The following is a 26,171-nucleotide window of genomic DNA, read 5'->3' on the forward strand; positions in this document are numbered from 1 at the left end:
TGAAAGTCACTCTGCTGTATTTCTTTCCATTATTGCTGATTGTATTTTGCACATTAAAGATGCATTTTATTACAAAACCTAAACAGAGTTTTTTGGGCTTATGCCCTTTCTTTAACTGATCCTAAATATGCAGCATATTCCAATACATACAATTAAGTAGGTTTTTTTCTCTCTCTTTTATTTTGTAACTTATTTTTCTTTTCACTGTCTGTTCCTTTCCCTCTCTTTGTCTCTGCTCATGTTTGGCAAACATTTACAAACTTGGCAGAGAACCAGAACCCTCCTCCTCCTCTACCTCTCTCCTCCTCCCTATATCCCTCTCTCCCTCTCTCCTCCCCTTTTCTCCCCCTCTGTGTGTTCATTCAGGTCTGAGTCGATCAGCCATCAGTTCTCCCTCTCTCTGTCTCTCTGTAATGATCATGTGCTGTGTGAGTCTGCTGTCTGTTTATCTGAGCGGAGCCTCACTCATCCTGCTGACTGCTGGTGAGTCCTCTGACTGTGTGTGTGTGCGTGCGTGCGTGCGTGCGTGCGTGCGTGCGTGGGTGCGTGCGTGTGTGCGTGCGCGTGTGTCTGTGTGTGTGTGTGTGTGTGGCAGCTGTTCAACTTCCTGTTCACTCAGTGTGTGTGAGAGTTATTGTGAATGTATTTTACAGTTTAACTGTAACATGACATGTGTAGCCCCTCAGACTGGTGGCCATGTTGGAACCCCCCCCCCCCCCTCTCTCTCTTACTATCTCTCTCTACATACATATACTATATAATATTAAACATTTGAAGCTAATGTTTACTGTTGTAGATTGGATTAGTTAAAAATAACATTTAAAGAAAACGTTGATCAATTAGAAGTTCATGTTAAAGTGATCTAGTTAGCATAGCATATAGCATGGGATCAGAGGGAAACTGCTAGAATGTTGTATTTTTCTTTTGAAACCAAATAACTTCTCTAGGTTTATGCAATAACACGGTTTGATTAGTTTAGAAGTGACACGTTTAGATTGTTGTTTGGGTTAAATTAGCTTTATTAGGGGTATAGTCAAAATGAATCTATGCTGTTTGTTTTAAATGGGACGTGAACCTTGCTGTCCAAGAGGAAATGTTCTCACAAATTTAATAAATGGTCAAATAAATGATCATCAATCTGTATTAAATATGATGAAAGCAGTTGAATCTGGTCAGCTGACTTTAATTAGCCTCCGATGGTGAGTTGTTTACTTTGTTATTTATTGAATGGGGATTTTTTGTCGGGAACTAGATCATAAATGTCACAGAGGAGGAGATTTTGCAGATTTGTCTTGCAGCACGGATACTAATATTGAAATGTAATATAAAATCAACCAAGGCTCAGAAAGAACCTGGAAGTAGAGGAAAGGAGAGGAAGTGTTTCCTCCTCTCCTTCCTTCCTGTCCTCTAACGTCATTGTCTCTGTTTGGGCTCAGCTTTGATGCACAGCTGCTTTCTGTAAAGTGTTCCTGAGAGTCATTTGACTCTGCCAACAAACTCCCCCTCATGGTACTGCCCCCCACGCTCTTATTTTCTTAACTCCCCTGTACTCTCCTCCACTTTGTTCCTTTCATTCTCCCTCATTTCTCTTCACCTGGACTCTCAGTGATTGACAGTTTGTTGGAGATGACACACTTCCTGTTTGGTAACAATTAACAGCCCGCCCCCTCAGTTCACATCAGCTCCCAGTGTGTTTGGAGGGGGGGGGGGTATCTGTGTGTGTTTTCAGAGCAGTATGGTGTTAAAGGGTTAGTTCACCCAAATCTCTTGAGACCAGAACAAAAATGCAGATTATGTTACAGGACAAGAGCCTCATGCTAACATGTTAGCCGTCTGAGGTCAAAGGTCACAAACGAGGCGCTGACACATCAGAATTTACAGATCACAGAATGACCCCATTCAGTGTGTGTGTGTGTGTGTGTGTGTGTGTGTGTGTGTGTGTGTGTGTGTGTGTGTGTGTGTGTGTGTGTGTGTGTGTGTGTGTGTGTGTGTGTGTGTGTGTGTGTGTGTGTGTGTGTGTGTGTGTGTGTGTGTGTGTGTGTGTGTGTGTGTGTGTGTGTGAAGGGAACAGAGAAGAAGAAGCAGAAAGTTGTTACCTGCAGGTTTGAGTTTAAATATAAAAGCAGACGAACGCCCAGCAGCTCTTTCACTGCAACATCCTGTATTTATGTAAAAGTACTCTATTTAAGTAAAAGTACTGTATTTAAGTGAAAGTACTGTATTTAAGTAAAGTAACAGTACTGTATATAAATAATAGTTTCTGTGAACCCGGAAATGTTCAGTACACTAAAGTTTTAGTTAGAAATGTATAGTAGGGTCCCCAGCACATAGAAACTGCTGGATGCTAACTTGCATATGTTGAGCAATTTGCACAATTAGCATAAATTGTGTTAAGCAGCATTAATTACCATTATAGTCTATAGGGGCAAAAAAATTGCTTGGCCAATTTTGTACAATTTCGGAGAGGTTCTGGCGGTTATCAGGAGGCTGAATACATTTCTGACATTTTCAAGATAAAAAGTAGAAATTCTTTAACTATTGTCCACATAGGATAGAATTTATGCGAATTAACGCAACTTATGCTAATTGTGCAAATTACCCAATACATGCAAGTTAGCATCCAGCAGTTTTTATGTGCTGGGGAACCGTACTTTACCATTTATTTATTTTCTCAAAAGGCTACCAGTTCCTTTATTAACCTGTTCAGCCCTTAGCCTGTTTTGCAGGTCTCAGGCTCGAAAATGACATTCCCAGAACAAATGACTAGATCTTCACTTCTAAAAAGGGGTAAATTAATAATCTTTTTTCTCAAAGCAATGATAAACCCGTGAGTTGGATGTAGAAAAGTCAGAATCAACATAGACTTTTTTTATTTTAAAGTAAATTCAGATTGAACATAGTAAAAAAATGTAAATTATAGTGTCCGTCCAAAAAAGAACATTACTTATAGTGAAAATCCCCCTTGAATGATGGGATAGTAGACTAAAAGCTTTAGGAATCCAACTATAACATATAATAAGTACCCTGTATCAAGATTGATGCAAAACAAGTGACATTTGACCTTTTTAGAGAGGCTTAGCACACAGAAAACCACTTCTGGGGTCATTTGGGTGGACTTGCCATATCTCTGGTCCCCTCGGTCAATTTTGAACCGTTAGAGACATTAGAATCATGGGGAAGTTCCTAAATCCATCTAAACATTTCCATTGAGGAGTGAGAATGATGCGCGCGCAGTTTGCCCAAAACCGGAAGCTGGGTTGTAGCTCTAATAGCAGCTAATATCAGCTAATATGAAATCTCAGTTTTTGAGAAAAATGGAAGGGATGGATTATCAGTAATCATTTCAAAGTGACACAGACACATTGGATTAACCTTCAGAAGCTTTTTTCTCGTTTTAATTCAATTGAGCACAACTTTTGATCAGAAAACAGCAAAGGTAAGACATATTTGCCGTTTTGGCTCAGTAAAGCTACGCTGTGTGTTGTCTGGGTTTGCCTGAGCTGCCGCGAGTTTTGGTCGTACAGTGATGATACTTATACCGCTAGCATCTGTGGAATCTCAGCTTTCTATATATTTATTGTTTGTGCAGATCCGATTAGTAATTAAGTATTTCTACCGTGAGTTCTGTGCTAAGTGCGTTAGCATTTCTTCGCTCGGGGCTCATTCATACCCCTTTCTCACCAAGGCGTTTCCCGTTCAAGCTCCGTGCTAGAGCTTTTCTGGTTCAGAACCGGTTCTTCGGTTCAGCTCCCGCTCTGTTCACACCGCTTAGAGTCCGACTGGTGCTGCGTCATTGCGTCATCGTTTGCGTCATGACGTAACCGTTTGCGTGCCTGCTTCATAAAGCCAAACTGCGCGGAAACCCCTCACATCGACAACAACAACAATGGCAGATTGTATTGAAGCGCTACTTGTTGTGGTTTTGCTCTGTCGAAACGAAATGGAACAAATGGGACGACTTTACTACCAACTTTACAATCGTTACATGCTAAATTCAAGACTTCTTTACAATCATCATCATCAACTTCAACGACGATTCATTAGGAGAAAGAAGCTAAATATACGTCCTATTCGATGGCGTTAGAGCTAGTTGTTGTTAGCCTCTGCATGCTTCAAGCTCAAAAATACCCAGCTTTACAGCATTAATTACTGTGGTATAATATTAAAACTGATTCTCAATGTCATTTTCACGGATCATGTTGAAGCTGGGGGAAAGGCGGATGTCGCGTGTTATTTGGACACAGCCCAGATCTTCCGACTGGTGGGACACCATTGCTTCAGACTTCTCCCCTCTGCAATTCATGCAGAATTTCCGCGTGTCCAGGGAGTTCTTTGACTACATCTGCAACCAGGTCAGAGAAGAGACACAAATTACCGTCTGTGTATACCCAATAGAAAACGGGTTGCAATTGCCCTCTGGAAGCTGGCCACCGGAGGTGAATACAGGACCATCAGCCATCTTTTCGGGGGAGGCCTAAGCACCGTTTGCCTCTGTGTTCAGGATTTCAGCAGGGCAACCATGGAAATGCTGCTTCCACTACATATCAAATTTCCTGATGTGGAGAAGTTGGTGGAAATGGCCACTTTTTTCAACAACCGTTGGAGAACACCACAGTGTGTTGGTACAATAGATGGAAGCCACATCCCTATTTTAGCACCACAAAATTATCCCAAGGACTATTATAACAGAAAAGGATGGCATTATGTTGTTCTCCAACAGGGCTGCCAAATACGTTGATCGCAAAGGTAGTGTGGGCAGATCGCAAAGCATTGAAAACAAAAATATATATATTTTTTAATTTTTTTAAAGTTAGCCTATCATCCATCCTTACTATGGCATTTGCCACTTGATTGACATACAGGTAAGCCAGTCTGAGTTGTATTGTGCCATACGGGTTCATGCAGTTATGAGGAGGCCTCACCTCCTCATCTGAAGCGCAAATGCGGCGTACTATTATGCGCTTATGCGGCGCAATTAGAGTAAGCGCGCCACAGTTTATCCGCCGTTTAGTCCACTAGCACCCCCCCCCAGGGTTAACAGGACCCCCGGCAGAAGAGAAGTCGGCAGGACCCCCAACGGGACTGGACATAGGGCTGGCAGGACCCCCAGCGGAACCTCCAACGGAACAGGACATAGGAATGGCAGGACCCCCGGCAGAAGAGTAGTCTGCGGGACCCCAAACGGGACAGGACATAGGTTTGGCAGGACCCCCGGCAGGAGAGTAGTCGGTGGGATCCCCAACGGGACAGGACATGGAGTTGGCAGGACCCCCGGCAGGAGAGTAGTCGGCGGGACCCCCAACGGGACAGGACATAGGGTTGGCAGGACCCCCGGCAGAGGAGCAGTCGGCGGGACCCCCAACGGGACAGGACATAGGGATGGCAGGACCCCCGGCAGAAGAGTAGTGGGCGGGACCCCCAACGGGACAGGACATGGAGCTGTCAGGACCCCCAGCGGAACCTCCAACGGCACTTCAGTATGGACTTGAGTTGGGACTTGAGTGGGAACTTGAGTAGGGACTGGAGAGGGAACTCGAGAGGGGACTCGAGAGGGGACTCGAGAGGGGGCTTGAGAGGGAACTGGAGAGGTGACTTGAGAGGAAACTGGAGAGGGAACTCGAGAGGGGACTCGAGAGGGGACTCGAAAAGGGACTTGAGAAGAAACTGGAGAGGGGACTCGAGAGGAAACTCGAGATGGGACTAGAGTTGGGACTAGAGAAGGGACTAGAGAAGGGACTAGGGAAGTGATTAGAGGAGGGACTAGGGAAGTGACTAGAGGAGGGACTTGAGAAAGGACTTGAGAAAGGAATTGAGTAGGGACTAGAGAAGGGACTAGAGATGGGACTAGAGTTGGTACTTGAGAAGTGACTAGAGAAGTGACTAGATTTGGGACTGGAGAAGGGACTAGAGAAGGGACTAGAGAAGGGACTAGGGAACTGACCTGAGGAGGGACTAGGGAAGGGACTAGAGAAGGGACTAGAGGAGAGACTTGAGTTAGGACTCGAGAAGAGACTAGAGAAGGGACCAGAGATGGGACTAGAGATGGGACTATGGCAACTGGGGCCAGAGCTGGGTCTGGAACCATGGCCGCTGGGGCCGGAACTGGGGCCGGGACCATGGCTTCCGGGGCCAGAACTGGGTCTGGAACCATGGCTACTGGGGCCAGAACTGGGGCCGGGACCATGGCTGCTGGGGCCATAACTGGGTCTGGAAACATGGCTGCTGGGGCCGGAACCATGGCTGCTGGGGCCAGAACTGGGTCTGGAACCATGGCTGCTGGGGCCGGAACCATGGCTGCTGGGGCCGGAACCAGGGCCGGAACCATGGCCACTGGGGCCAGAAATTGGTCTGGGACCATGGCTGCTGGGGCCGGAACTGATTCTGGAACCATGGCTGCTGGGGCCAGAACTGGGGCCGGAACCATGGCTGCTGGGGCCAGAACTTGGGCCGGAACCATGGCTCTTGGGGCTCGCGATGCTAGCCTGGCCTTGCGACTCCTTCTTTTAGGAGCCGTTTGGAGGCTTTGTGGACCTCCAAAAGCCAGACGAGTTCCAGAGAACGGCTCCTGGACAGGAGCAGGAGCTGGGGCAGAAGCAAGGGTTGACTCCAAATGGACCACACCGATGCGTGTGGTGTCATAAAGGGAATTGGGAGGCAGAGAGCTAGCATGCCTGAGGCTAGCAGGCAGGGGATAACACACCGAGAGGAACTCCAAAATCCAGCCAGGTAAGAATCTCACCAAGCCTGGTTTCTCCATAGTTATCTGGCGCGCCTCTGCCAGAGCAGCCTCTCGCTGCTGAACCCCGGACGCTCCCATCCATTGATCAGAGCAGGTAGCCAAAGAAAAGGTAAAATCCAACAATTCCTGCTCAAAGGGATCTGCTGGGCCCATATTTGGTTGGTTCGTACTGTTACGGTGGGTGGAGCAAGCAGGACTCAAATGCAGATTACACTGGTATTGCCTTTATTTCAAGAATAAAATAATAACTTGGACAAAACAGAACACTCACCGGTGAACTCAGTCACAAACAAAAGACGAACCAACACTGAACACAGGAAGAGACAAGACTAAATACCAAGAGGAAAACATGACAGGGAGAACAGCAAAACACCCAAAACAAGACATACAAAACGTGACATAACACAATAATCGTAACAGGGCAGGGGTGTCTTGTAGGTAGATATCTTGGGCTTGGTCATTTTAAAAGTAGCTCCCAAGCTGAACAAGTGTGGGCATCCCTGGCAGGGGGATGTTCTGGGATGTGTATGTTGGCGACCCAGGTAGTGTACATGATGCTAGAGTGCTAAAACAATCCAATCTTTGGGTGGCTATCAGTGATTGATTGTTGCTAGGCCAAAACAAAATGAACATCTCTCGCTGTGATGTGGGACATTACTTGATTGGTGACCCAGCCTATCCAATGCAAAGATGGCTAGTGAAACAATTTTTCGGACACTGGGAGACTGACCCCTGAACAGCACACCTACAATTACCGGCTGAGCAGTGCACGGTTGGTTGTTTAGATGGCTTTTGGAATGCTAAAAGGAAGATGGAGGTGTCTCCTAAAAAGTAACGACTGCGAGCTAGAGCTCAGCAAAATAATGACACTGACTTGCTGTGTACTAGGCCTACACAACATATGTGAGGAACATAGCAACAACTTCACTGAAGATTGCCATGAACGTCTTGTGTACAACCAACCCCCTTTACACCCCTGTCCAGATAATGGTAGACAAGAAGGAGCTGACGTTAGATCCGCATTGATGGACTATTTCAACATGGAGGACCACTAATATTTCTGCATTTAAACCTGATCTATTTTGTATCATGTCTCTTTTTTTTTTTTTACAATAAAATCACTGGGTCAGACTTGAATTGTGTTTATTTTGTATACAAATCACAGAATCTAGATACAAACAGGTATGAACAATATTCTTATAGAAAAAGTGCATTACCCAAACGGTTTACACTATATTCTTATAAAAAAGTGCATACCCAAACGGTTTGGACCAGGGGTGCCCACACTTTTTTGGCTGGTGAACACATTTTGAAATGACCAGCTCACCGAGGTCTACCAACCAAAAATAAAATCCCAAATTGCAAGGGTTGCTGAATAACACGTTTTAATTATACATGGGATAACTACAATAGGGCTGCAAAAAACCGACTAATTTGATAATCGATTAATCTATTGATTAATTAAACGATTAATCGACTATTCGGACTATTACTGTATGCCTTGCACAATTTCTCAAACACTCTTATTTAGCCATCAACTCTTTGATTTAGCTTGAGGTTGTTTTAGGCATGTGGAAACTAACAATGAAGACAATAAAGATGAATACTTGATTCAAAAATACATATATTATTAAATTAACTTAACAAATTGTGAACAAAATTAACATTGCTTTTTATTTAAATAAAATACATAATATTTCACATCAAAAGAAACAACAATGTTTTAACAAATCGTATTAAATAATCTGATGACAGAACTGTAAACAGAATAGCTGAAACTCTAACAAAATAAAGAGTAACTCTGTTACCTCTAATCATTAACCCATGTTTGTATAATTGTGTTAACTCTGTGTGTTGCTGCTAGCATACATAACACCTGACGTGGAAACGTTACTCGTGGATGATGGGGCTACAGAGCTACTAGAAAGCCAGTCGAACCCGGTGCATTTCTCCGTCTGAATGTGGTGAACTTTTGCTAAATGTTTAGACAAATTGCTCGTGTTACCGCCCTTACATGCTAAACACTCTTGGCAAGGAGCATTGTCTACCTCAAGACGGGTAAAATTTAACCACACCTTGGAGCGCTTCTCTCCGCCATCCCCGCCGTGTGTTGCTGCATGTAGCAGCCGCGTGTGTGTAAACTGCCCCTCCCCCTCGCACACAGACGGGGGAAAGAGATCTCGCCTGGATTGGAAAGGTCAAAAATACACTGACCATAGACGCATTTGTTAGTCTTTTTGCATGGTAGAAACGAGTTGGCAACACTAAGACTGCAAGATAATGTTTTTGTAGCAATAATGTTTCTCAACTCGCTACTCGGAGGGAAGTCGCTGTTATATGCCTTGTGAACACTCCGATAATGCCTCTCCACGTTACCTTGCTTTCCAAATAAGGCAAATAACCTTTGAATGTGACGTCACAAAAAAATATTCTTCCTCCCATTCTTTGTGGAAGTGGTATGTCTTTAGCTTTTTTTTTCTTTAGCGGTCCCGCACTTATTTTGTTGTTTGTCTCTTTAACTTAATTTGAGTTTTCCCGGCACTTCTTTTTTTAATGAATGACTCGCGATCTACCAGCATTGCCCCGACCGCGGTCGACGTACTGGGCACCTCTGGTTTGGACTATATTCTTAACTCAAATACACAGTGGGCCAAAATAAAAAAATTGGTACTAGTCGAGGGCCGGACTGGTTCAATGTTTATTGCAAAACTTATTGCACATATTAAACATGGAACTAATAAAGCTTAAATGATTGCCTATAAAAACACCAATACAAATTAAATAATCAGTTGCATTCATTTCTTATGGCTCTATCTGCAGTCATTTATTTCACAACATGGTCACCCCTACCAGCCAAACAAGCCGTGGTTGTCCAGCTGGAGTCTGTCGAATATGCTGGAAATTAGGGACTACTAATATTTCTGCAGTTAAAACCTCTTCTACACCGCACCCCCGATAACGGGGGGAAAAACGCGTCATCTGCAGGAAACAACGTCTGAGGGCATCTTAATATTCAATAAACTATGAATGTTTTATATCCATGTAACGGGAAGAAACTCAGCTACAGATGTAGCACTCCAGATAGGACTCACATGGGTGTGTCCCAACCAAAAACCCAGCGGATCCCAGTGGCTGGGGGTGTTGCCAAATTGCTAGATGGCGTTGCCAAATGTCCCCATTTTTCAATTACAGGATTTAACCATGAGATGGCGCTTCATTCACAAATACAGAACTTAGTCTGTTTGCAATGTTTGCAGCTCTGCAGTTGTGTTTGTTGAATACTGTAGCATTTAATCACTTATTTGTTATGGTTTTCACAGGCTACTATAATGAAAAAACATCAATGTTTTAGATCAAATAAAGTATATAGTTTGCTTTATGCAGTATATTTTTTGTAATATTGTTGGGGTGTTTTTACACAGTACAGTAGATTGAAGTAAATCAACTTATACATTAAGATAAGATAAGATAAGATGGACCTTTATTAATCCCTTTGGGGAAATTCAGTAGTTCAAACAGCAACAGGGTAAAAGTGAAAAACAGGATAGCACAGATTCACACAGATTAATAAAATCAAAAATAAGATGAGCGATAAAAATAAAAATAATAATAATGAGAAAACTATGAAATAAGAAATGAATAAAACTAAAATGTAATTATCATATCATATATTATAATGTATTGTATTATTAAGTAATATCATACATTAATCCCATTATAGCAGATGCCACATTGAATGGATGAACACATTTATGCATCAATAATTACAGAGTATTTCTAAATACAAGTTGTAAAAATACTTATATGTATTTAATATGAATAAAATAATGATTAATTTCAGATGATAATACTTTTCAGGGTTAGGTCCGGTCTGACAGCGCTTAGCTCTCTGCTGCAGAGAAGATCACTGCTCTAAACAGTCAAAAATCTTACATCCAAACGGAATAAATATAATTAATTATTATTAATACGTTAAGTCTTGTTCATTATTTTTCACTCTTATTAAATGTTTGATATTTCCGGCACAGACCCTTTCATACCTGCAATGCGCGATAGAAACAACAGAAGGTGAAACAGTTTAAATATGCCAGTGTTAATTTCGTCAACGAAAACTATGACGAAACATGTTCGTCAACGACCTTTTTGACATTTCTAAGACGAGACGATGACGAGCTAAAAATAGATTCTTGATAACGAAAACTATGACGAAATGTATATTTAGTTTTCGTTGACGAGACGAGACAGGACTAAGGTGTTAATGGTGGACTATCGGACATTCAAAATGCAGCATATTTCCCCCCAAGTTTCCATCTTGTCTGTCAAAATGCATTTTACGTTTCTAACTTGCAATATCATTATTTCCGCTCTCTTCACTCCAGAAGAGCAATCTCCCTGTGTCTCTCTGTGTGCGGGGGGCAGGGCCTAACAGACATGCTGCAGCGGACACAGAGATCTGCCGGGGACAGAGCGTTCAGAGAGTATAGAGACACATTTTGACTAAAAGTTGACTAAAAGGTCATTTTTCATCGACTTTTTGAGTTTTCGTCGACTAAAACTAGACTAAAACTACTACGGATAGGAATGACTGAAATGTGACTAAAACTAATAACCATTTTAGTCTAAAGACTAAGACTAAATAAAAAACAGCTGTCAAAATTAACACTGAAACATGCGAACACAAACCTACAGACTGGGGGTTGGGAGATCACAGAAGGGGGGGGAGGAGAGCTGTGGAATGTGACCATCTCCCTTGGGAGACTTTCTCCACAGATTCCGATGGCCAATTAGTTTTAAACAAAGAGTTTGCAGCATAGGCAACATGGGGGGTGGGGGCTGGTGAACGGTGGTCAATGTTTGTAAACACAATCTCCAGGATGTGTCCTAATCAAACCAAAAGAGAAATGCAGATATCATTCTCTCTCTGATTCGCTGGTATCTCGAGCTGAGTGCTCCTTGGTGGTTTTTAACCCAATGCTGATTAAACTCTCCATTGGCTCGGCAAAAGTTTGTTGTTGTTTTGTGTCAGTTTTACCTCGCCACTTCCATTCAAATTTTTCATCATTGTTCCACAATGTTTATCATGAAATTAATATCTATATTTTATACTATACTTGGAGTGCTTACCGTTTTCATACTTTATATATCTTAGCATATTCATACACACTGTTCATACTGCTCACAGGCTGCTGTGTATATCTAGTGTATTCATACCTCTCGCTGTTTATTCATCATTCAATTCATTCTATCTTTTATTCTGTGGATTGTGTCGATACTTTTCACTTTACTGCTTGTTGCACTCCTGGTTAGAAGCTAAACTCCATTTCGTTGTCTCATTACCTGTAATCTGTGCAATAACAACAAAGTTGAATCTAATCTTGAGCAGGAACAAATGTATTTACTTAGTACAAAAAAAAAAAAAGGTATTCGGGACAGCCCTACTGTACTTGACTGCACGTCCCATGTTTCGTCTTTTTGCTTTGATCCTTATTTTTTCTGGGCAAGCTCAAAGGGAAGGTTGTTATGGTGAGAAACCTAATTGCTGGCGGGATGCACTTTTTAAATATTTTCATTTACATTTTAAATCCATGGTGTGTTGCATTCTTTGTTTATAACTGTAGATATTATGGAAAATCATGAAATTTTTTGAGCTTGGGTCCCTTAGGACCACAACATTTCTGTTTTGGGTCTCATGCTGAAAAAGTTTGGGAACCCCTGCAGTAAACTATTAACACTGTACATATTATTGTTTGCCCGTGGGATTAGGATTATCGGTAGTGATAGCCGTGCTGCATTTTCCTCCGGTCTGTCGGATGTGATATAAAAACAAAGCGATTATTTTTGTTGTTCTAAACTCACGTGGATTAAACTACATGTATTAGTGCATTCATTTCAATTCGAGAACATATGATACATTAAATGATCGTGAGGATGATGATTAATGATCGTTAGTTTGAGCCGGTCTGCATTTCCTGACAAAAAAACATAGCGATGGTTTTGTATTTACACCTACGTGGATTAAACAACATTATTTTGTTAAATAAAAACATGGTGATGTTTTGTAAATGATTACATGTCTCTTATTTAGCACAGAATATGATCCTATCCATGACATATGGATCTTAACAAATATCCGCTATATCAGATTCCTGTAGATCTATCGGCTGTTTATTTCACGTGAGTTCCACTCTGGCAGCTTTTTAATCACGGCTCCCCCTGGTGGATCCATGATCCATTGCAGGTGGTTTAATTATAATTACATTTATTTATCAAGGGGGCGTATCAAGTCCTTCGGGGGGTTTTCCTTTTCAGCAGGGGGCCACCCCGTGCAGATCACGGACCCGCACGGGTAGGCGTCTGAAATGAAGCGCTACATCTGTAACTGATCTTTTAAAAAAAAAAAAAATTAAACCCCACAAAGCTTGTGCTGACCCTATGAATTAGCCACGGGCGAAAAATGCTAATGGCGTGTTGCACAGAAACTCACTCATAAGCAATAAACCTGCTTTTCCGTTTCCAGATGTCAGAGCGAGAGATAGGTTCACTCTGATGCAAACCTGCATGCGCAAAGCCCCCACCTTCTTTTTTTTACCATGTGTGTGTATGAGGAAATCCACCTTCGATTCTATTGGCTCTAACGGTCAAAAAGAGACGTCAATCAACAAAATCGACCAATGGGTTCCAGAGAAACAGTAAAAACGGCCATTTCAAATCACCTCTCGAAATGGCTCATTTTTGCTAAACCTCTCTAAAAAGGTCAAATGGTAAATGGACTGTACTTATATAGCGCTTTATCCAGTCTTTAAGACCCCTCAAAGCGCTTTACATACTACATGTCATTCACCCATTCACACAGAGCAGTGTACCTTACTCTATAGGACCTAACATTCATACACATTCACACACCGTTGGCCATGCAATCGACATGTTGACTGCATGGGCTGGGATCGAACCCACAACCTTCTGGTTGAAAGACGACCGCACTCCCTCGCAGCCACAGTCGCCCTGGATGGCACTTGTTTTGCATCAATCTTGATACAGGGTACTTATTATATGTTGTACTTTGGATTCCTAAAGCTTTTAGTCTACCTTACCATCCTCCAAGGGTAGTTTTCACTATAAGTATAAAATAATCTTTGGACGGACACTATAATTTAGAGTTTTTTACTATGTTCAATCTGAATTTTCTTTAAAATAAAAAAACATCTATATTGATTCTGACTTTTCTACATCCAACTCACAGATTTATCATTACTTTTAGAAAAAAGATTATTAATTTAACCCTTTTAGAAGGGAAGATATGGTCATTTGTTCTGGGAATGTCATTTTCGAGCCTGAGACCTGAAAAACAGGCTCAGGGCTTAACAGGTTCAACTTGATCTAATTGTATCATGTCTATCCTTTTTTTCAATAAAATCAATGGATCGACATATGACTTTTGAATTTTGTTTATTTTATATACAAATCGAAGACAAGTATGGACAATATTCGTATATAAACAAGATTTATTCACATAAGTGAATAAGTGTGGAGAATATACTTTATATTCTATGATAATGTGTTAAAAAAAAAGAATGTGTTTTAAAAAAAGGTATGAACAATTGACATATAAATATAAGGTCAGCTATTGTTGTTGGTCTCCATCACCTTCACAATCCTGTCTACCAAGCCAGGCATTGAGTGGCTGTTCTGCTCAATTCTGCTGAACACCTGTAGGAACTTAGTATTGGCAGTATGCACCTCCTGAAGCATCGCCTGGCCCTGCTCCAGTAGCCTTTCCTCCCTCAAGTCACTTTTCTCCATATACATCAGAAGGCCAAATGACGAATCCCGCTTCCTTTTAACTACAAAGGGAAAAATAATAAACTCAACACAGTATTCATGACATTTTATGAGATGTATATTATATACTGTGTAATGAAATGTTGTATTGTTATTATGGCTGCAGTTGCACTTGCATAACAATTACTAAAATGACTAACAGGGAACAGTATTACTACAATGATCACTGTAAAGTTTAAACCTTACCCTGTTTGTTTCGGCCCACTGGCTGGATTAGGTTCACCAGACATTCCTGGGAAGAGCTGCTTGCCATAAGAGGAGACCCTTCCATCAGCACTGGCGAGCTACACACCGATGGTAGTGGTGGTTCCGACACAGTACGCTCCAAACCAGATATTTCTATAAACACAATATAAACACAATGAACAAAAGTAGCCCTTAAACAAATCATAAATCATTAGTGAGAAGAAAGAAGATACATTGGAGGAGTTAGCTGTCTTTGCCATGAGGATACCTTTGTTTATTATTGTTAGCATTAGCATGCTAGCACTATTATTGGTTTGGATGCACATCCGGTAGCTGTAGTAGGTGAACTTTAGCTTTATTGCTAGGTCTGTCGATAGCTACATGGTTTAGTTTATGTTGTAAAACAAATAAAACAAATAAAACAAATCGTTAATGCATAACTCACCGGCAAATGAGCTCTGCACATTCCGCGACTCGTCCTCCAACACAATCGACGAGAGAGAAAGCGAGTTCACCGTGGATCCAAAACAACTCGTCGGTCTGTCTCCGAGGACCGAGTCTAGTTTCGGACGACCGCTGCCACTCTGTCCGAGGTTTCGCTTTTGGTCCCGATAATCCTTCTTAACCTTCTTCAATTTGTTGCCAATCTGCTCAACTGTACGGGCAAAACCAGTGGTTGCCATCTCTTGCTGCAATTGTTGTAGAATTGCTTTGGACCGCGTGTTCCCCTCCAGCTTCCTCTGTATCTCTTCGGAAGTCCAGATTCCCAGCTGGTCTCTTCAGTGGAGCACTGCTGCTAGTTAAGTCTTAGGTTTTCCATCGTTGTGTACAAACTGGATAACACGCGGGCTTTTTGTTATTGTTGGAGGTTGATCCCGCCCCTGCCCCGCCTCCGACGCAAGCGTGAGGTATGCGGTGCTTGCATTCTAGACGGACAACTTTTTGGTGCTCGAAACGAACCGGATTCCGGAGCTTAGAGGCGGCTCCGCTGCGGTGTGAACAGGAAAAACCGGTGCTTTTCAAGCTCCAGCTCCGAACCGGCCCTGGAACCGCGTTGGTGTGAAAGGGGTATCAGACGCTTCTTGTGAGACTTGTGTTTTGTTTCGGTTTCTTCCCTTTAAGTGGCACATTAATAGGTGTTAAGAAGCCCTGAGACACAGTTTCGGGCTTAACAGGTTAAGTGACAGTGTTGAAAGGGGGAGACAGAGGGGATGACTTGAGGGAAAGGGTCTCAGACCGGATTTGAACCCAGGTCCTCCGGGGGGGGGTCCAAGCCCCAGAACATGGGCTGCCAGCTCTACCAACCGAGTCCACTGTACTGTAAAGTACAGTACCAGTAATCTTGGGGTACTCAAGATTTCCGGGTTTGCAATCTAGCTGTGTACATTACCATAATCCTCCCACATGGTCTTCATTGACCAATCCAAACCTTCAGATCAGAATAAAGTTCAGACTGCTAACAATGAAACATGTTTTATTCATTTAATTTCAAGCCTTTATTTAACCAGATTGGTCCCATTGAGATCATAGATCTCTTTTTCAAGGGAGACCTGCAATTATTACCCATGATGCTCCACACAGCTGTGAGTTCATTAAGGAAATGATTGTATACTCTGATACTAACTCTGACCTCCCTGATCTCTCACATATTATTATTATTATTATTATTATTATTATTATTATTATATGTTGAGTTTCCTTTGGCAGCTCGGGATGCAAATCATTTATGTCGACCTCAGCAGAAACTCATCTTCATTCAAGTAACATGTCTTCATCAGGATCAGCAGCTCTGCTTCACTCTTCACATGTTTGAGGCTTTCTGCAGCTTGTTAGAAAAACCAAGTTTTATTATCACACATGTTACACACACACACACGCTTCAACGCTTCTGCCCATTAACTTTGAATGGGGTGATGTCACGCTTTGCCAAACTGTATTGTGGGAGCGTTGCTTCGCTTTGCTCCCGTTGCTCCCGTTGCTCGCTTCAAAAGTTGAGCAATGTTCAACTTTTGAAGCTTCGGCGGAAGTTTCAGCCAATCAAATCATATGCCAGTACAAGCTCTAGCCAATCAAACCGTGTGCTTGTGTGTCCGGGGCGGGAGTTCATGTGATTGGTATTTGGTCGAGTTTCAGACATTCTCACCGGCAAGCTTCAACGCACGCCGCCGTTTGGACGCTGCGTAAGGGTGTGTGTGAGGCCGTGTTTACACAATAACGAAACAGGTTGTATCTGCTACTTTTCTCTCGTGTATAGCCCGTTCGTTCACGTGAGGCCGTAACGGAACTGCGGAAACGGAACTGCGGAAACGGACCCCGCAAATGGACCCCACAAACGGACCCCGCAAGCGATAACGGGTCCCAAGGTGGATAGATCTGCAAACGGAAGGCTCTGGGGGGCCAAACGGCTCAGTGTTTACGCCCTATATGATCATTTCCTGATAATGATGAAGCCATAGCCCCACCTCTCCCCACCTCTGCTTCTCACTGCTGTAGCATGGTCAGTAGCTACTGCTAGTGCAACTGCTACTGACCATGCTACAGATCAGGGGTCGGCAACCCCTGGCAGTGCCACGCGTGCCAGCATTGGCACGCAGCACCGTAACCAGTGGCACACTAGGAATAAGTGGAATAAGTGTGCAAAATATTTAAATTGTATTTTCAGATTCTGAACGAGACCGCCGCCAGAGCGCGTCTCCCCGTTACCTGCAGAAGGAAGCCATGCACGCAACGCAGCCCCGCTCTCTTTAAGAGCAGGTGACTTTCTGCCGCTTTCCTCCGTGGTGCAGTGCTGATCGTTTCACCAGAGGAAAGCACTTCACTAATTGCAGTACCCATAAGGAGCTGTACAAATGCCGCAGTTTTTGCGTGGCTGTGTATTTAGTTGAAAGCCCAGTGGCGATCTGCTCATCTCTCATCGAAATAATATGCTACAAAGGGGCGGACTGGCCATCTGTGTGTTGAACTTTCCTGTCGGCTCCCAGACCTTAGGAGGGCAGAAGCAACAAGCTTCAGGTGCAATAACCCACTTTAGCTTAAATGACAGTAGAGACGCGAGCTCTTCTTGGGAGGCCGTTGCATTTATTTAGCTGTTCTTCTGTTTCACAAAATACATCACAGACCTCTGTTTTTCTGCTTCCTCGTTTCACTTCCAGAAACATACACACGTTCTCTCCATAGGTTCTCTCACTGTCACTCTACCATCCACAAACACACATGCACAAGCCACACCCCTCTCTCTCTCTCTCTCTCTCTCTCTCTCTCTTAAAGGGACAGCAATCTCATCTCACTCTGCATGACCCTGATATCATAACATGTGTGCTCTGGAGAATCACAGAACGGACGATCGTCCTCATTATTATGCCGTTTAAACCAATTATTTAAATGTGTTTTTTAAATTCGGCATCATGTAAGTTACGCTGACAGGTCCACACACTGCTTCCCCGCAGCCAGGCTCCCCCGCCCTCCTGCTGATAACCCCCCCCCCGTTGATAATTCTCGATCGTTGGCACGCTGATAACATTTTTTTTTTAAATGGCACTTCATATCAAAAAGGTTGCCGTCCCCTGCTACAGATGTTAGTGCAAAATATATAGCTCGACCATGCTACAGATGTTAGTCCAAAATCTACAGCTCCTCTACCACAACCATCAGCAACAAGTGGACATGGAGAACTACATGAACTGCATGTTGCTAAATCCACCGCGGGGCATAGACAGAAGGGCAACCATGCTCGGGGGTCTTTTTCGCTGCTTTTGGTGTATTTTGTGACAGAAGTACAGCGCCACTTACAGGCCCGGCATATGTACTACAGCGTTTCCAGTGGTCTTGACGCTGGTTGGGAGCGTCACAGCTTGGTTCTTTATTGTGCCTTTAACATTGATGTATCAGTTTATAGGAAAAATAGTTTGTTTAAAAACGTTCATTTATTTTGGATGAAAAACCGGAGGAAAAGTTTCTAGGTTTGCGCGGTATCCATTGCTCCTATGTCTGGAGGCCGCTGCTTCTTCACAAACGTTTCCTCCGGTTTTTCATCCAAAAGCAAGTTTTTAGACTGATGTAGTGACCACGATATCCATTTGTTTTTTGTCCTTTGTTTGTGATTCACTCGTGGGGCTGACCGAGGAATAGACGCTTGTAGTTTGAGAGAAAAAATATAGAAATGTCCAGATGCGATTGAAAAGTAAGATAGTTTATTCCAAAAAAGGCAAAAATAAATAGACTTTTTTTAACAAACTATTTGTCACATAAACTGATACTTCAATGTTAAAGGCACAATAAAGAACCAACCAGCAAGGTCTAAAAACAGTTTGCTTCAGTCAGCCACACCAGTAGGCTGCAGCACCTCTCCTTCTATGCTGCAGCACCTCGACCTGCAGGAGTAACGCACTCAAATTAAATAATAAATAATATACACCACAGAATCTCAGGTTATGTACTCTAAAAAGATAAAATAATATAATCTAAGGAAATGGCTCCTACATAACCGGCCTCTAAATGTATTTTGGAGTACCACAAAAACAATTATCAAATACATTTGGCTCCTTTTTTTTAAATGCATATATGCATTTAAAAAAAGGAGCCTACAGTCAGGATTTCTATTCATTTCATAAATCCAGTCATCTATCAATATGAGTTGTGTGGTGTTACTCATCCTGTCTACATGATATCATTGTGCCATCAGCAGAAGAAGACTCTTTGCTGCCGTCACTCTTCACATTCCAACAGCAGAAAGATCTTGGTAATTGGCCTCTCCAGCATACTGGTCTGTGTTTTAACTTTGACAGTTCGAACCAGTCCTTTAGTGTCTGCCATAGCTTCTAGCACTCTTCCCAGGATCCAAGAGCTATGGGGAGCAGTAGGGTCAACTACCATTACTACATCTCCAGGTTTAAAGCTTCTCTTTTCCTTGCACCATTTCTGTCTTTCTTGCATGAGGATAAGTATTCCCGGCACCAGTGTTTCCAAAATAGGACTGCCATGTATTGCACCTGTTTCCATCGGCGTCTTACGTACAGGTCCTTCTTGTCAAAAACTCCAGGGGGCAGAATTGGCTTGGTTTTTAAAAGCAAGATGTGATTTGGGGTTAGAGGCTCCAGGTCTTGAGGGTCATTTGAGACTGTTGTGATTGGTCGACAGTTCAAAATGGCCTCTACTTCACATAAAAGGGTTTGTAGCCCTTCTTCATCCAAAGTCTGCTGCTTCAAAACAGAATAGAGAACCTGCCTCCCAGACTTTATCAGACGCTCCCATAGTCCTCCATGGTGGGATGCTCCAAGGCGGGTTGAAACTCCACTTTATGCCCTTTTGCAGCAGAGTTTCCTGAATTCTGTGCTGGTTCAGAATGGAGAGGGCTTCCTTTAACTCTCTCTGAGCTCCAACAAAATGGGTCCCATTGTCAGATCTTATATGTTTCACTTGACCTCTTCTGCTTATGAATCTTCTCAAAGCGTCGATACATGAGTCTGTATCAAGTGAGCTGGCGACCTCAATATGCACAGCTCTGCTTGTCATGCACGTGAACAGCACTCTGTACCTCTTTAATGTGGTACGTCCTCTTTTGACTTGAATAGGGCCAAAGTAGTCCACACCAACATTGGTAAATGGAGGCATGTCTGGCTCAAGCCTTTCCTGTGGCAAGTCAGCCATCTTCTGCTCTCCAACTTTGGCTCTTTGTCGTTTTCACAAAATACAATCTCCCAATATTTTTCTTACAGCAGAGTTGGCCTTGATTATCCAATACCTCTTCCTAACTTCAGAGAGGATGCAGTTTCTTCCTCCATGTCCAGTTCTTTCATGCATGTGCCTTAATATGAAAGTTGACACATGACAGTTTTTTGGCAGTATAACAGGGAACTTAGTTTCTTCTGGCATAGCTGCCCTCCTCAGGCGTCCTCCCACTCAGAATCAGAATACCTTTATTAGTCCCACAGAGGGGAAATGTGCATCGTTACAGCAGGAAAGAGCCACAGACAGCTTAATGTTACCTATGTTAAGAAAAAAGTACTAAGTTATGATATAATAGAACAAATATAATAGAAAAAGTAAAAGAAAAAATACTTTCCAAAATACAAATCCTGTAAAAGTTCTTAGAATTTAGCAGCCAGGTATATATTACACAGTTATTAATGGCTTATGTATATAATGTAGGGCCGGGACTCGATTAAAAAAATTAATCTAATCAATTAGAGGCTTTGTAATTAATTAATCGAAAGTAATCGCATTTTTAATCACATATAAATATTTGACCTGAGAACAGTGAGAAGCAATTTTTTTCACATGGATTTTAGTATACCATTGAATAATGACTGAATACATAAGCTTAAACAACAAAACATTGTTTATTTTTTTCAAGGTGGTACTTAACCAAGACCAACAGAAAAGTGCAATTTTTGCCATAGTGTAGCAATAGCATATTTAGGAATATAGTACATTTCAGAGATTCAGGTAGCCTATAGGTAGGTAGACCTTCTGTAAACTATAATACTTTGTTTTTTAAGTAAAACACAATACTTTCAAGTACATTCAGAACATTGGAAACCCTGACTATTAGAAAACATCTCTCTGTTGCTTCAGAGGCCATAACAGACTTTGTTGATTTACCAACAGTTGATTTAAAAAATCTAATCAATTTCAGTCCAACTCTCTCAATAACCTTGGCCAAAACAATAAACAGTTCAACATAAAGTGCCAGTTGCACCAACAACGTAATAAATAGTTCAACATAAAGTGTACCATTTAAAATAAAATAAAAAAGTGCCAGTGATTGACCTCAATCCCTCCTATTCTTCCAATATCCTGATGAAAAATAAAATCTCTCTGTTGCATAGGCCACTGTTTGATCAACGCGAATTGGGTGTGGGTCCTTGTACTCCGAGTCGGGCTAACGTCCACGCTAGCTTCCACGCTAGCTGCTATATGTTTTGCATTGAGGTGATACTTGAGGCTTGATGTGCTGCGGTGATATGCAAATTCCTTTTTGCATAATTTGCAAACAACCGTGCTCTTATTGACGCTTCCATCCGTCCGTTTTTTAAAACAAAATGTCCCATCCACGGGGCCAACCAAAGCGGTCTCATCAGCTTCTTCGTTCATGTTTAACTATTGTTCACTGTGGTTTGTTGTTGTCTGAAGTCATGAACGTTAGTTGGTGCTCCAGTATAATCGGTACCCCTGAAACTCATCCAGTGAGAAACGTTCCGCGGTGCAAAAATAAGTGCGATTAAAATGCGTTAATTTTTGTGTAATTAATTCATCTTAATTAACGCGTTAAAGTCCCGGCCCTAATATAATGTAATGTATATATTGCACATATAGCACATCTTGCACATAGTATGATGGTATTTAACTGCAGCAAGTTACACAATTGACAAAATGCAAACAAAACACACCTTGTAACGGTTCTAAGGATTAGCAGCCAGTTATAAATTACACAGTTATTAACGGCACATATATATATTGCACATATAGCAAATATTGCACATATTTGATTGGTATTTAGCAGCAAGGGGTGATATTTCAATTTCAAACCTTTATTTAGACAGATTGGTCCCTTGAGATCATCGATCTCATTTACAAGGGAGATATAGTCTGTGTTGTGGTGAGTGTAGGGGAGGGGGGGGGTCTAGGGGCTGTGCTGGTTGTATAGTCTGACCGCTGAAGGAAGAAAGGACTTGCGATATCTCTCCGTGTGACAGGTGTGGTGCAGCAGCCTGTCACTAAAGGAGCTGCACAGTGAGGACAGGGTGTCATGGAGGGGGTGGGACACGTTTTTCAGCATGGAGGACAGCTTGGCTGCCATTCTCCTGTCTCCCACCACCTCCACAGTGTCCAGAGGACCCCCCAGGACAGAGCTGGCCTTCCTTACCAGTCTGTTCAGTCTCTTCCTCTCAGCAGCCGAGATGCTGCTGCCCCAGCAGGCCACACCATAGAAAATGGCTGATGCCACAACAGAGTCAAAGAAGGTCTGAAGGAGTGCCCCCTGCACACCAAAATACCTCGGTCTCCTCAGTAGGTACAGTCTGCTCTGTCCCTTCTTGTACAGAGCAGCAGAATGATCAGTCCAGTCCAGTTTATTGTTCAGATGAACACCCGGGTATTTGTAGGATTTCACAATCTCTATTTCCGCTCCCTGGATGTTCACTGGTGTCGGGGGGTAGTGTTGGCGCCGTCTGAAGTCCACCACCAGCTCCTTGGTTTTCCCGGCGTTGAGCTGGAGGTGGTTCCTCTGGCACCAGAGGGGGAAGTCCTGCGCCAGCTCCCTGTAGTCCCTGTCGTCCTCGTTGGAGATGAGGCCAACGATGACGGAGTTGTCAGAGAACTTCTGCAGGTGACAGGTTGCAGTGTTGTGGGTGAAGTCTGCAGTGTAGAGGGTGAAGAGAAACGGTGCCAGCACTGTCCCCTGGGGGGTCCCCGTACTGCTGACTCTTAGCACTCCATCCTTTAACACTGGATCAAGCTTGTAGATCAGGGGTGCCCAACCTTATTTGAACCGAGAGCTACTTTTAAAGTTGCCAGTCTGCCGAGATCTACCAGTCCAAATAGAGAGGCGTAACCATTACTGACAGCCTACTACCAGGTAAATACACACTTCTACTTGTATAAAACTGACCTTTATACGATTAATACTTCATAAAATACTGCAGATCCTTTATCTTACCTCTTTCTAATCTACACACATACAAGTGTTTAACTGAAGTTACACAACAGTGTTGTTGATACAGAGTTGGAGTTTATTCACACGTCACATACTACAGTTGGTAATGCATTTAAGAAACATTGAACAGTGCTGCCACATATGACACAGGAAAAAAAGAAAATACACTGAACCCTTTATTTGCCATTATATAAAAATAGTGTTGCTACAAAAGTATAAATTAGGCTTACTAATAAGACAACTCAGATCTGAAGCTACCCAGGAATCTACTGCCAAAGTGCAATAAAAAAGAAGCAATTAATAGAATCAAACCCTTTTTGTTGCATTTTAGAATCGAAGGGAAATCGTCCCGCACACACTCATGTTAAAAAAAAAGGTGACGTCTTCAGGGCTCTCAAGTTTTGAACAGAGTTCAGAGTGAGATTTTGGCAGCGGTGTTTGGTACTCCAACTTCTGGCTCCCCTCAAAGTTCCCATGAAGCCCTCTGTACCCCTCACGCGTCTCAAACAAGCCTAGTTTGTTTACAAAATTGCGGCGTGACTTGGTGGTACCATGGAAAGAAATCTCTGCGTGAGAAATACAAGGTGTGGCGTGTGAGCGTGTGAATAGAGTGAAATGCGTGTGTCTCACGCCAAATGCGTGAGACTTGAGAGCTCTGCGTCTTCGCGCATTCAATGAAGCTACGAATGGCCTGCTCTACTATTTTAAAACGGAATTGCAGATGTATTGCTTATAGATTATCAGAACATTACAAAGGGGACACAGCCACATTGGATATTAATTTATGGATTAACTACATCATCGTTGTTATCGTTTTAATGCCATTGAAGACCAGTTTAGGTAGGACGAAGGTAAGCCATGTTAGCGTTGTGGGCTACCTAGCGCCACTTGTTTTGATGTACGTTTTTGTTGATAACGTCGCAAGTTTGTATCTTTCAGTGTTGAAGTGGGCACCGTTAGATTCTGTGTCTTTACGATCATAAACGATGTGTTGAATGTGCAGCTAGGATAAGTAATAAGGGAGCTAGGAGTGATTTTCGGTGCAGTAATAGGTTAGCATTTTTCGCTCTGGGCTAATTCAGAGGCTCACTTTTAGCATTGTGTGGTTTTTTGGGAGAAAAAAAATGAAAAAGATAAGTTAAATGAGTTTTTCCCCGTTATATGGATATAAAATATTCATAGTTTATTAAATATTAAGGTTTCTTAGACGTTGTTTCCTGCAAATGACGCGATTTCGGACCCGGAACCCGGTCCGTGGGGCTTAAGAGGTTCCTGAATTGATAATAGACTATAATCAATTTAAACAGAACAGATCTTAATGTTTGCATTCTTATACCATTTTGTACAATAATTATAATGAATAAGTTCAAACAAACTAAAACTTACAGCTGATTAATAACGGTATCTAACTTGAGTTTTTATTATATCAAAAACCTGTTGAAATGCTACTGTTATTTTTACTGTCCCCCAAAAGCACGTCGGCAGCCTCCAGGAATGCTTCTTTCACAACTTCGCCATCTTTGAAAGACTTCATGTGTTTCGCAAGAATGTGACTGACACAATACGATGCTATGGTAGCAGCCTTGCTCTTGTTGTTGGGCCTGGTGAAAATGGACTGCTGTGCATTTAGCTGTCCTTTCAGGTCCCTCCCCCTTTTGGGAGCGTTGGGCAGAATTAAGTAGCGTTTGTGCACTGTTTTGAAATGCCGCTCCTAAATTACCCTTCTTCGATAAAGCCACGCTCGCATTGCAGATGAGACAGATGGACTTTGAATTGGAATAGATAACAAAATAATCATCCTCCGACTCGGAGTGAAAATTATATATTTTGGGCTTTTTTGCTTCTACCATAATTGCGTTCTTGTGTGTGCGGACTGTCACTCCTGTTGACAAGGACAACGTCAGTGAAATAGTGCCCACTGCGCCACCTGCCTCACGCCGACACATGGGATCACGCCGGCCAATCACAAAGCTTTGATGAGTTCAAGTGCATTATTCTGGCACAGGAAGATTATGTTATAGGACATTTTCGATAAAACAGAATATTGTTGTTCTATTTTTAGACACATCTCGCGATCGAATGGTTGGGCACTCCTGTTGTAGAGGCTGCTTGTCCTTTTGACACCACGTTTTGTTGTTTGCAGTGCTTTCATTTCCTCTGGAAAATATTGTCTTTGGGTTTGGCATATGATGGAGTTTTCTGCCTTCTCAAGATATTCCAGAGTAATGGTCTGTCCACCCAGTGTGGCCTTCATGTTTTATATTTTCCTGCTCAACATTGCTTTTGTTTTGAGCATCGATGTTGGAGTCATTTAAAGTAGAAATAAGCTTTTTTCTCCTTTGAACGAGCTGTTTCAAGCCTTCTTTGAACTTCAGGATCCATGCTGCAACTTTTAGTTTTCTCCAGCTGGAGAAATGCATGAGTAGCTTGCCTGTAGGATTTTCTGTGACCATAACTGTGTTGACAATAGCATTTCTTTTGACCTCTAAATCATCGCAGGAGACAGAGATGGATTCCAGGGGAAACAGCGGCCAGTCCTTTTCTGACTTCCAGAGCATTTCTGGGCCATGGATCCATGTTCTGTTCTCCATAAATGTGTTGGCCTTTTGTCCTCTAGAGGCGACATCAGCAGGATTGATCTTTGTGTTCCCAGAGTGCCATTGGGTTATCTCTATGGATTCCCTGATGATGGAGATCCTGTTCGCAACAAATGTGTGAAACCTTGTGTGTTGGTTTGCAATGTATTTGAGCATA

General features: G+C 42.5%; 1 protein-coding gene across 1 annotated transcript in view; it reads left to right on the top strand.

Moving 5' to 3' along the window:
* Positions 1 to 362: 362 nt before the first annotated feature.
* Positions 363 to 26,171, top strand: part of LOC307023316 (uncharacterized protein) — a 62,905-nt gene continuing 37,096 nt past the window's right edge. The window contains exon 1 of the mRNA XM_079656523.1: positions 363 to 483. Within this exon, the coding sequence (XP_079512649.1) occupies positions 414 to 483 (70 nt within the window). The 5' untranslated portion in view covers positions 363 to 413. The remainder of the gene's footprint in view (positions 484 to 26,171) is intronic.

The sequence above is a fragment of the Notothenia rossii genome (assembly GCF_949606895.1).
Source record: "Notothenia rossii genome assembly, chromosome: 10".
NCBI classification, from domain to species: domain Eukaryota; kingdom Metazoa; phylum Chordata; class Actinopteri; order Perciformes; family Nototheniidae; genus Notothenia; species Notothenia rossii.